This window comes from Bombina bombina, chromosome 12, assembly GCF_027579735.1.
Source record: "Bombina bombina isolate aBomBom1 chromosome 12, aBomBom1.pri, whole genome shotgun sequence".
In the NCBI taxonomy this organism is placed as follows: Eukaryota; Metazoa; Chordata; class Amphibia; order Anura; family Bombinatoridae; genus Bombina; species Bombina bombina.
This window is the reverse complement of record NC_069510.1, coordinates 26,541,792-26,554,612: the sequence shown is the minus strand read 5'-3', so window position 1 is coordinate 26,554,612 and position 12,821 is coordinate 26,541,792. Positions and strand designations below refer to the sequence as shown.

Below are 12,821 nucleotides of genomic sequence, written 5' to 3'. Positions count from 1 at the left end.
AATTATTTCACTGTTCTATCACTAAATTTATAATTGTGATTATAAATTTAATTTTTATACTGAATTGTGATTAGTCCATGGCCATTCGAATGTATTGAATAAATCTGAACTAATTCGGATTTATTTGTTACAAATGCATTCGGATTAGTTTAGTTTCGTTGCTAGGGTAATTCGGAAATTCGAATCGATTTGAATCTCAGAATTTGGCGAATTCTGACAAATTTCGATTCAGAACTAAACGAAATGCACGTCTAAATATTACATCTTTTTGAGTAGCAGTTCTGGTATATTTTAAAAATGTTGGAAATTGTTTCCCGTTTAATGCGCTATGTGGTGCCCCTTTTGTGCTTTCAGAGTTTCATATGATGGGATGTGTTTCATTCTATAAGAAATTCCCCTGCAAAGGGCCTCTCTGGGCTTTTAAAATTTGAAGCGATTGCCATCCATTTGAATATTCTGTGATAACCCACAAATCACAAAGTTTTCAAACTCATTTGTGGCAGGATAACGCAACTTTACGTTGCATAGTGACAGTTCAGCAGTGGAATTCCAACCCATCAGTGGTAGGACCCAACCATTTATTTTCTACAAAACCTGCAATATCCAATATTATTCCTTTCCAGAACCCTTTCCTGTTTGGATTCTTTATTTTAAATAAATTATAGGACTCTTAAAGTAGAACAGTGTAACCCTTTGCTTGCCAGTGATGGCTAGTGGAAGAGAGGATAGGGACATCTAAGCATGCCATATTCCCAGGTGGAGCATGTGATACAAGGAATGTATTAATCAATTTTTAATGGATTCAGGAGCATGCAGGTACCCACGGGTATTTAGTAAAATCCAGATAAGACATTACTTTCCCTGGCATATGATGAGAGAGCTTCCTTAACTGCACAATGTCATGGATGAAACTCTAAGTTCAACTTTACATCTTCAACCCGTTGTCCCACATTGTTCTAGGGACACGAACCTTTAGTATCCATCAATCAATGTCAACAGCAGCACCAAGGACTTTGGGAGGGTGCATTTTTTTGTGCATGTGGGTATAGCTTACTTGCTGAAGTTATCAGAAGCCTCAGCTGCAAGTGTTGTGCTTGAGAATGGAATGGGTCAGGCTTGGCTTTTGTTGCAGAGATACTCAGTGACTCGTGGATATAGATAAAAAAACATCTACATGATCCACTGAACTAGACTTGTTTTGCCCTTTTCTACAGGAAAATTTTATCAACCTAAGCTTTCTGAGATTGTTTCGAGCTGCCCGTCTAATAAAGTTGCTTCGCCAAGGTTACACCATACGCATCCTTCTGTGGACCTTTGTGCAGTCTTTTAAGGTGAGTCAATCAGTTTACTATGTGTATTACTTTTAGAACAGAATGTGAAGCTTACGTCCTTCAATTTATCGGAAAACTATCATTTTTACAGTGCTTAAAGGGACATGAAACCCAAAATTGTTCTTTCATGATTCAGATAGAGAATACAATTTAAAAAAAATGTGTTCAATTTACTTCTATTATCAAATTTGTTTTGTACTCATGTTATTCTTTGTTGAAGAGATATCTAGATAGTTAACGTGCACATGTCTGGGGCACTACATGACAGGAAATAGTGCTGCCATCTAGTGCACTTTTTAATGTATAACATTGTTGTAAAACTGCTGCCATATAGTGCGGCAGACACGTGCACACTCCTTTTCAACAATGGATAACAGGAAAACAAAGACAATTTGATAATATAAGTAAATTGGAGAGCTATTTAAAATGGTATGCTTTGTCTAAATCATGAAAGAGTGAAACATTTTGGGTTTTATGTCCCTTTAAAGCAGGGATGATATGAAAGAGGCAATGCAATTAGATTGAGCAAGCAGATGATGTTTATTATATTATAGTATTATGGCAATTTATTTTCCCTATAATTATAATTTGTCAGCATTCATGAAAATAAGACAAAAAGTCTGTTGTCTAAAATATATAGAACTATTCTCCATAGATTGACCCAGGAGATAGGGAGAGAAGCACAGATTGTGTATTAAAGCAATTTGCATACATTAATTTGAATATATATATATATATATATATATGAGTGTGTGTATATATATTTATATAGATATATATGTGTGTGTGCGTATATGTATGTGTGTATATATATATATATACTGTATATATATATATAAATATATATGTGTGTGTGTACATATAGATATCTGTGTGTATACAGTATATATATATATATATATATAAATATAAGTGTGTGTATATATGTGTGTGATATATATATAAATATATGTGTGTGTGTGTACATATAGATATCTGTGTGTGTATATATGTGTGTGTGTGTGTATATATATATATATGTGTGTGAGTGTACATATAGATATGTGTGCGTATATATATATATATATATATATATATATATATATATATATATATATATATGGGTATGTGTGTGTGTATATACAGGTATATATGTGTGTGTATATATATATATGTGTGTGTGTGCGTATATGTGTATGTATATATATATATATATATATATATATATATAATGTGTGTGTCTGTGTGTACATATAGATGTGTGTGTGTATATGTGTGTATATCTCTCTCTCTCTCTCTATATATATATATATATATATATATATATATATATACTGTATATAAATTATATATTTATATATATATATATGTATATGTATATATATATATATATATATATATATATATATATATATATATGAATGTGTGTCTTCGCTCTTCTAGCTTTTGCAACCAGAGGGCACAAAGAACTATAAAATAAAATACAAATGATGGATGCAGCCTTTGCATTCCTGAACAGTCAGCACTGGGTAATTTACATAAATAACAGTGAAGATGGTCTCACCGCATTCTTTGCACCTGACCTTACCCAGCTTGAGGTTGGCTAATTGGGATTATTGATGATAGTGAATAGGGAAGGTTAAGAGAAATCTATAGAGAGGTTTTAAAGGGTTTGTGCTAATGTTTTTGTTTTATTCCTTTGTATACAGGCCTTGCCGTATGTCTGCCTCCTTATTGCTATGCTATTTTTTATCTACGCTATCATCGGCATGCAGGTAAATTACACACAACAGATTTCATATTCTAAGCCGTTCAAAAAGACACTGATATTTATTTTTCTTTTTAGCACTTTGTTATACATTATTATTTTAAATAAGTTATTAATTTACACACATATTTGTATTTGTGTTACTATGAAAGGAAAAAAGTGTTCATAGTTAAAGGGACATGAATCTCAATTTTTTTTCTTTCCTGATTTAGATAGAGAACACATTTTTGCTTCATTGTCTTGATATCATTTGTTGAAAAGCATATCTAAATAGGCTCAGTAGCTGATAATTGGTGGCTGCACATAGGTACCTCATGTGATTGTATTACACATGTCCATAGCTATTTTTTCAACCAAGGATATCTGAAGAATGATGCAAATTAAATACTAGGAGTAAATTGGAGGGTTATTTAAAATGGTATTGTCTATGTAAAACATGAAATACATTTTTGGGTTTCATGTCCCTTTAAAGCCTTCTCTGGAGCTTAAAGGGACATAATTCTAATATTATTATTATTATTATCGGTTATTTGTAGAGCGCCAACAGATTCTGCAGCGCTATAAACAAAGGGGGAGTAAAACAAAACAATTATATGGTAGAGGGCCCTGCCAAGAGTTGCACTGTTGTAGTCAGCTCTTAAGAAGGTGATCCACAAACAGCTGGACTCTTAGGCTTACATGCTAAGAGGGTTCAGGGGATTGCAGTATAGGAGAGGAACTGGTATTAGGAAAGGTTAGCGTAGGTTGTATGCGTCCCTGAACAGTAGAGTCTTTAGGGAGCACTTGAAGCTTTTAAAACTAGAAGAGAGTCTTATGGAGCGAGGCAGAGAGTTCCACAAGATGGGAGCCAGTCTGGAGAAGTCCTGTAAACGGGAGTGTGATGAGGTGACAAGAGAGGAGGAGAGTAGGAGGTCATGAGCAGAGCGAAGGGGACGGGAGGGAGAGTATCTGGAGACAAGGTCTGAGATGTAGGGGGGAGCAGTGCAGTTGAGTGCTTTGTATGTCAGAGTGAGGGTTTTGTGTTTGATCCTAGAGGCAAGAGGAAGCCAGTGAAGGGATTACCAGAGAGGCGCAGCAGATGAAGAGCGACGTGTAAGGAAGATGAGTCTGGCAGAGGCATTTATTATGGATTGTAAAGGAGCTAGGCGGCAGGTGGGGAGACCAGAGAGGACAGAGTTGCAGTAATCAAGGCGGGAAAGAATAAGAGAGTGGATTAAAATCTTAGTTGTGTCTTGTGTAAGGAAGTGTCTAATTTTAGAGATGATTTTAAGGTGAAAGCGGCAGGCTTTAGCCAATGACTGAATGTGAGGAGTGAAGGAAAGATCTGAGTCGAATGTGACCCCGAGACATCGGGCTTGCGGGGTAGGGGTGATGATGGAGTTGTCGACAGTTATAGAGATATTGGGGGTGGAGATTTTGGAAGAAGGGGGGAAAATGAGGAGCTCAGTTTTGGAGAGATTTAGCTTGAGGTAGTGAGAGGACATCCAGGAAGAGATGTGAGAAAGACAGTTAGTGACACGGGTTAGCAAGGAAGGAGATAGTTCTGGTGCAGAGAAGTAGATTTGGGTGTCATCGGCATACAAATGATATTGGAAACCGTGGGACTTAATTAGGGAACCTAGTGATGACGTATAGATAGAGAAGAGAAGGGGACCGAGGACAGAGCCCTGCGGTACTCCGACAGAAAGTGGTGACGGGGCAGAGGAGGCCCCAGAGAAGGCTACACTGAAGGTACGGTTTGACAGGTAGGAAGAGAGCCACGAAAGGGCTGTGTCACAGATGCCGAAGGATTGGAGGGTTTGGAGCAGAAGAGGGTGGTCGACCGTGTCAAAGGCTGCGGACAGATCAAGGAGGATAAGCAGAGAGAAGTGGCCTTTTGATTTGGCTGTAAGTAGGTCGTTGGTGACCTTAACAATAGCTGTCTCTGTGGAGTGATAGGGACGAAATCCAGATTGCAGCGGGTCAAGAAGGGAGTTTAACGTAAGGAAATGGGATAGGCGTGCATATACTAGTTTTTCGAGAAGCTTTGAAGCAAGAGGGAGGAGGGAAATTGGGCGGTAGTTGGATGGGGAGGTAGGATCAAGGGAAGGTTTTTTGAGGATAGGTGTGACCAGCGCATGTTTCAATGATGAGGGAAATGTACCAGTGCTGAGGGAGAGGTTGAAAATGTGTGTTAGTATAGGGGTAAGGGTAGCAGAGAGAGAGGGGAGCAGCTGTGAGGGGATAGGGTCAAGGGGACAGGTAGTGAGGTGAGAGCGCAGTATAAGTGCTGAAACTTCATCCTCAGTAACAGGGGAGAATGAACTAAGTTTCAGGTTATGAGGGTTGTGGTTGGGTGAGAGTATTTGAGGGGGGGAGAGAATGGAATTGTGTTGAGAGCTGATTTCATGTCTGATGGAGTCAATTTTGTTAATGAAGTGACTGGCAAAGTCTTGGGCTGACAGAGAAGTTGTACTAGGAAGTGGGGGAGGGCGGAGGAGAGTATTGAAAGTGGAGAACAGACGTTTTGGGTTTGAAGAAAGATTAGAGATAAGGGTAGAGAAGTAGTGTTGCTTGTGGAAATTAAGGGCAGAGTAGTAGGAGTTCAAGATGAATTTGTAATGAAGAAAATCAGCAGAACTCCGTGATTTTCTCCAATGCCGTTCAGCAGTACGGGAACATCTGCGTAGGTACCGTGTCAGAGGAGTATGCCAGGGCTGGGGATGAGTGTGTGATTTCCTAGCAGTGGTAAGAGGGGCGAGATTGTCAAGGACGGATATAAGGGTGGAATTATAGTGGCAGATAGATTGTTCAGGGCAGGAAAAGGAGGAGAAGGATGAGAGGAGTGGTTGAAGGGAATTAGCAAGTTGTTGCTGATCTAAAGACCTAATGCTTCTGTGGAGTTTGGTGTGAGGAGTAGAAGGTGGGAGAGTTGTAGGAAGGGATGAAATGTTGCAGGTAAGGAGATGGTGGTCAGACAAAGGAAAAGGGGAGTTTGAGAAGTTTGAGAGAGTGCATCGATAGCTAAAGATCAGGTCAAGGGAGTGACCGTCTTTGTGAGTGGGAGAATCAGTCCATTGTGACAGACCGAAGGAGGAAGTGAGTTGCAGAAGTTGTTTAGCAGATGAGGCAGTGGGATTGTTAAGGGGGATGTTGAAGTCGCCAAGAATGAGGGCAGGGGTGTCAGAGGAAAGGAAGTAGGGTAGCCAGGCAGCCAAGTGATCTAGAAATTGAGTTGCGGAGCCAGGGGGTCGGTATATGACTGCTACACGTACAGAGAGAGGGGAGAATAAGCGAATCATGTGGGTTTTGAATGAGGGAAAAGTGAGGGAAGAGATAGGGTGTATTTGTTGAAAGGTGCAACGAGAGGAAAGTAAAATACCTACACCACCTCCTTGTCTATTACCAGACCTAGGAGTGTGGCTGAAGTGTAGACCCCCATGTGACAGAGCAGCAGTGGATGCTGTGTCTAGGGGAGAGAGCCAGGTTTCTGTTAGGGCCAGAAGGTTGAGGGAGCGGGAGATGAAGAGGTCATGTATAGAAGTGAGTTTGCTGCAAACAGAGCGAGAGTTCCAGAGTGCACAGGTGAAAGGGGTAGTGGCTTTAGATGCAAGAGGAATGTGAGAAAGGTGTGCAGAGTTTTGTTTTCTGAGTCTATGGTATGGTACACATGGATGTGCATGGCTCGTCAGTGGTTGGGGACCGGGATTAGGGGAGATGTCACCAGCAGTAAGTAGAAGCAAGAGGGAGAGTGACATGAGATGAGATACAGATTTGCAGTAGTGAGACTGCTTTTGAGATGGGGTGGAGGGGGTAGAGAGAGTGTTTAGGAATAGGTAAAGTTCATGAGTAGAAAAGTAAGGTGAGTTTAGGAGAGATGGGCTAATGAACAGTGCAGGTGGAGAGGGAGAAGGAGTAATTGAATAGTGTAGTTTGTTATAGAGACAAAGGGTAGCAAAAAGGAATATGAATATATTGAGCATTTTTACAGAATTGGGAACCAGTTAAAAACATAAGACACAGAATTACTGAAGAAATTGCATAAGGGAATGAAAGGTATATGAAACATAATATAATAAAAGTACTGTGTATTCTATGGTGTTAAGGGAATGGAAGGATGTGCTGATCAGTGTGTGCACCTGTCATTTCAGGAGAGTTAAAGTTGTGTGGGAGACTATCTATAAATGAGGAAGTGAACTTGGGGTGGGTGGGGTGAGGGGTAGGGTGGGAGGGAAGCTGTTTCCCAGAAGGCTACCTGTAGAAAGTTATGTGGCAATTTCAGTTAAGTGAGAAGGTCTGTGATTTTTTCTGTGTTCTTAGACTGTGTTAAGGGAGAGAGATAAATTGGTTAATGATGGTCCAGAGAAAGTGTGTTAAAATGAGTGGGAGGATACATTTATGGACATTTTAAGCTAATATGCTAAATCACTTGAAACTGATGCAGTATAACTGTAAAAAGCTGACAGGAAAATATCACCTGAGCATCTCTATGTAAAAAAGGAAGATATTTTACCTTACAATCTCCTCAGCTCAGCAGAGTAAGTTCTGTGTAACAAGTTATACTCAGCTGCTGTCCAGCTGCAGGTAAAAAAATTAAAAAAATGAAGAAATGAACAGCAGCCAATCAGCATCAGCAGTGCTGAGGTCATGAACTCTTACTGTGATCTCATGAGATTTGACTTAACTCTCATGAGATTTCATAGTAAACTTCCTTTACCTGATTGGTGAAATAAGATGAGAGTGCACGATGCTCATCCCTTCAGATGTCCCAGGACAGACACACTAATATGCTGCTTAGAAATCCTTTACAATGGGAGGTGGCTACTGAGGAACTTTTGAGGTAAAATATCTTTCTTATTTACATAGAGATGTTTAGGAGATATTTTCTAGTCAGCTTTTTACAGCTATACTGCATCACTTTCAAGTGTTTAAACATTTGGGTATTATGGCCCTTTAATTGCACTTTCTTCTCTGAGCTGGGCATGGGCAGGGAGCCAGTCAGAAACAGCATATGGGTGTAAAGGCCCAATATCCAGCCTGAGTCAAATCTATAGCAGAGTTTTAATGTGATTGACCATTAAGTATTTTTTTTTTTTATCCAAACGATCAAAATCTTACCAAGTCAAACACAGCGGAGCTTGATAATGCCTGCAATATTCTATCTCCAGCGCTACAGAAATTTGCACCGCTATACAAATAATATTATTGCTATTTCCCCACAACGGCACAATTTACCACCGATAATGGCCATCAATCATTGAAAACTGAATCACTACACGAAAAAATACAAAAACTCACCAGGCTGCCCAGTCACTTTCACCAATCGATCAAACCACTCACCCTAATTCTGCCGGTCCAGCATTCCCCCCTCTCATAACAGTCTCCTCTCTTTCAACTTGCCATAGCTCAATATTGTTTTTATTTGTGGCGCAATTTGATTGTCATCAAAAATTCAGTTGCCGTTACTGGGCCCTGATGTTGTGCACCTTTTTATATATACACTAGTACTGGATGAAATTCTGAGTTTCCATTATTGACTTGGCCAGAATCAGCCCCATAGTAATAGGCGCACAGTAGTTTGATAGTAAAATATCGTAGCACATTTAATTTGCATCCTTTTCCAGTATCCTAAGAGTTAATGGGGTTTGCTGCAGCAATATTGCTGAAGGGCACAATATCAGTAACGCACTTTTTTTTCTATACAGTAGTATGGAACGGTAGCGCTTTAATCTTAGTGGTTGCAGCATGCACTTTTTATTAGATACAATCAAAGCCATAAAACAGAATTAATCTTTAATCTTTTTTTTATATTAACCTACTTTTCATACCAATCATATATACTTTACTTTATACAATCATATATACTTTACTTTATACAATCATATATACTTTACTTTATACAATCATATATACTTTACTTTATACAATCATATATATTTTACTTTATACAATCATATATAATTTACTTTATACAATCATATATAATTTACTTTATACAATCATATATACTTTACTTTATACAATCATATATACCAGAGCTTTCCAAACTTTTTATGTTGGTGACACACTTTTTAGACCTACATCATTTCGTGACACAGTAATTCATTTGTACTAGCAAACAGTTGGTTAAACTAACTTGTTTTAAGAGATACGGACACATACATGAATTATATAATAATGAAATGTATTTACAAGTAACAGTATGTAAGTGTGCAAGAATTAAAAAAAAAGTTTAATAACACCAATAGGTACTTGAAATTTTAATGGGATGTATGAGGTTTATGGGATGAACACAGTTTCTGAATATTTGGTGGAATATTAGATAAAGACACTCGCATTTTATCATCAAGCATTTTTAAGCTTCCACTTCCTATCCATATATCAAGAGCAGGAGCAGCAATGCACTACTGGGAGCTAGCTGCAGAAAATAACCCCTCTGACTTCAGCTCAGCGTTTAAGCTGCCGCCCTCAGAGCTCGGTGAGTCCGATTGACTACTGACCGCGCTGCAAACACACTGCTCTCCTATTTACTGACTACACATGCAGTCACGAGCCAATTAAGGAGACTACACGTGCAGTCAGGAGCCAATGTGCCGCCAATGGGAATAGTTTCAGTTCCCAATGAGCTGCGCCAATAGGTTAAGATGCTCTGTGTCCCCCTAGGTATAAATCATGTGTCAACCATGTGATATGCGTAGCAGGCAGGCGGAAAGTCAGAAACCAAAAAAAAAATTTAAAAAAATTTGTGCTGAAGCAGGGACACACCTACACACTGCTGCCGACACACTAGTGTGTCCCGACACACAGTTTGGAAAGCACTGATATATACTTTACTTTATACAATCATATATACTTTACTTTATACAATCATATATACTTTACTTTACACAATCATATATATTTTACTTTATACAATCATATATACTTTGCTTTATACAATCATATATACTTTACTTTATACAATCATATATTCTTTACTTTACACAATCATATATACTTTGCTTTACACAATCATATATCCTTTGCTTTACACAATCATATATCCTTTGCTTTACACAATCATATATACTTTGCTTTACACAATCATATATACTTTCCTTTATACAATAATATATCCTTTGCTTTATACAATCATGTATACTTTACTTTACACAATCATATATACTTTACTTTATACAATCATATATACTTTACTTTACACAATCATATATATTTTTCTTTATACAATCATATATACTTTCCTTTATACAATCATATACACTTTACACAGTTCTATATACTTTGCTTTATACAATCATATATACTTTCCTTTATACAATCATATATATTTTGCTTTATACAATCATATATAATTTATATAATCATATATACTTTACTTTATACAATCATATATACTTTACTTTATACAATCATATATACTTTATTTTATACAATCATATATACTTTAATTTATAAAAAATCATATATTCTTTACTTTATGCAGTCATATATTCTTTACTTTATACAATCATATATACTTTACTTTATACAGTCATATATACTTTACTTTACACAATCATATATCCTTTGCTTTATACAATCATATATACTTTACTTTATACAATCATATATACTTTATACAATCATATATATTTTGCTTTATACAATCATATATACTTTATACAATCATATATACTTTGCTTTATACAATCATATATACTTTACCTTACACAATCATATATACTTTACTTTACACAATCATATATACTTTGATTTATACAATCATATATACAGTACTTTATACAATCATTTATACAGTACTTTACACAATCATATATACTTTGCTTTATACAATCATATATACTTTGCTTCACACAATCATATATACTTTACTTTATAATTATATATACTTTATATATACTTTAATTTATACAATCATATATACTTTACTTTACACAATCATATATACTTTACACAATCATATATACTTTACTTTACACAATCATATATACTTTACACAATCATATATACTTTACTTTATACAATAATCTATACTTTGCTTTATACTATCATATATTCTTTACTTTATACAATCATATATACTTTACACAATCATATATACTTTGCTTTATAGAATCATATATACTTTATACAATCATATATACTTTACTTTATACCATCATATATACTTTACTTTACACGATCATATATACTTTACTTTATACAATCATATATACTTTATACAATCATATATACTTTATACATTCATATATACTTTACTTTACACAATCATATATACTTTACTTTATACAATCATATATACTTTATACAATCATATATACTTTACTTTATACAATCATATATACTTTACTTTATACAATCATATATACTTTATACAATCATATATACTTTATACATTCATATATACTTTACACAATCATATATACTTTACTTTACACAATCATATATACTTTATACAATCATATATACTTTACTTTACACAATCATATATACTTTATACAATCATATATACTTTACTTTATACAATCATATATACTTTATACAATCATATATACTTTACTTTAGACTATCATATATACTTTACTTTATACAATCATATATACTTTACTTTACACAATCATATATACTTTACTTTACACAATCATATATACTTTACTTTATACAATCATGTATACTTTACTTTACACAATCATGTATACTTTATACATTCATATATACTTTACTTTACACAATCATATATACTTTACTTTATACAATCATATATACTTTACTTTATACAATTATATTTACTTTATACAATCATATATACTTTACTTTATACAATCATATTTACTTTATACAATCATATTTACTTTATACAATCATATATACTTTATACAATCATATATACTTTACTTTACACAATCATGTATACTTTATACAATCATATATACTTTATACATTCATATATACTTTACTTTACACAGTCATATATACTTTACTTTACACAATCATATATACTTTACTTTATACAATCATATATACTTTACTTTATACAATCATATTTACTTTATACAATCATATATACTTTACTTTATACAATCATATATACTTTACTTTATACAATCATATATACTTTATACAATCATATATACTTTACTTTATACAATCATATATACTTTATACAATCATATATACTTTATACATTCATATATACTTTATTTTATACAATCATATATACTTTATACAATCATATATACTTTACTTTATACAATCATATATACTTTATACAATCATATATACCTTATACATTCATATATACTTTATACATTCATATATACTTTACTTTACACAATCATATATATTTTACTTTACACAATCATATACTTTACTTTTGACAGTCATATATACTTTACTTTACACAATCATATACTTTACTTTACACAATCATATACTTTACTTTATACAATAATGTATACTTTGCTTAATACTATCATATATTCTTTACTTTATACAATCATATATACTTTACACAATCATATATACTTTACTTTATACAATCATATATACTTTACTTTAGATGATCATATATACTTTACTTTATACAATCATATATACTTTATACAATCATATATACTTTATACATTCATATATACTTTAGTTTACGCAATCATATATACTTTACTTTATACAATCATATACACTTTACTTTATACAATCATATATACTTTACTTTATACAATCATATATACTTTATACAATCATATATACTTTACTTTATACAA

General features: G+C 34.3%; 1 protein-coding gene across 1 annotated transcript in view; it reads left to right on the top strand.

Annotated features, from left to right (window-relative positions):
• Window positions 1–12,821, top strand: part of CACNA1B (calcium voltage-gated channel subunit alpha1 B) — a 575,803-nt gene that overhangs the window by 487,876 nt on the left and 75,106 nt on the right. Inside the window, exons 35-36 of the mRNA XM_053695819.1 lie at window positions 1,215–1,331; window positions 3,020–3,085. Of these exons, the coding sequence (XP_053551794.1) occupies window positions 1,215–1,331; window positions 3,020–3,085 (183 nt within the window). The remainder of the gene's footprint in view (window positions 1–1,214; window positions 1,332–3,019; window positions 3,086–12,821) is intronic.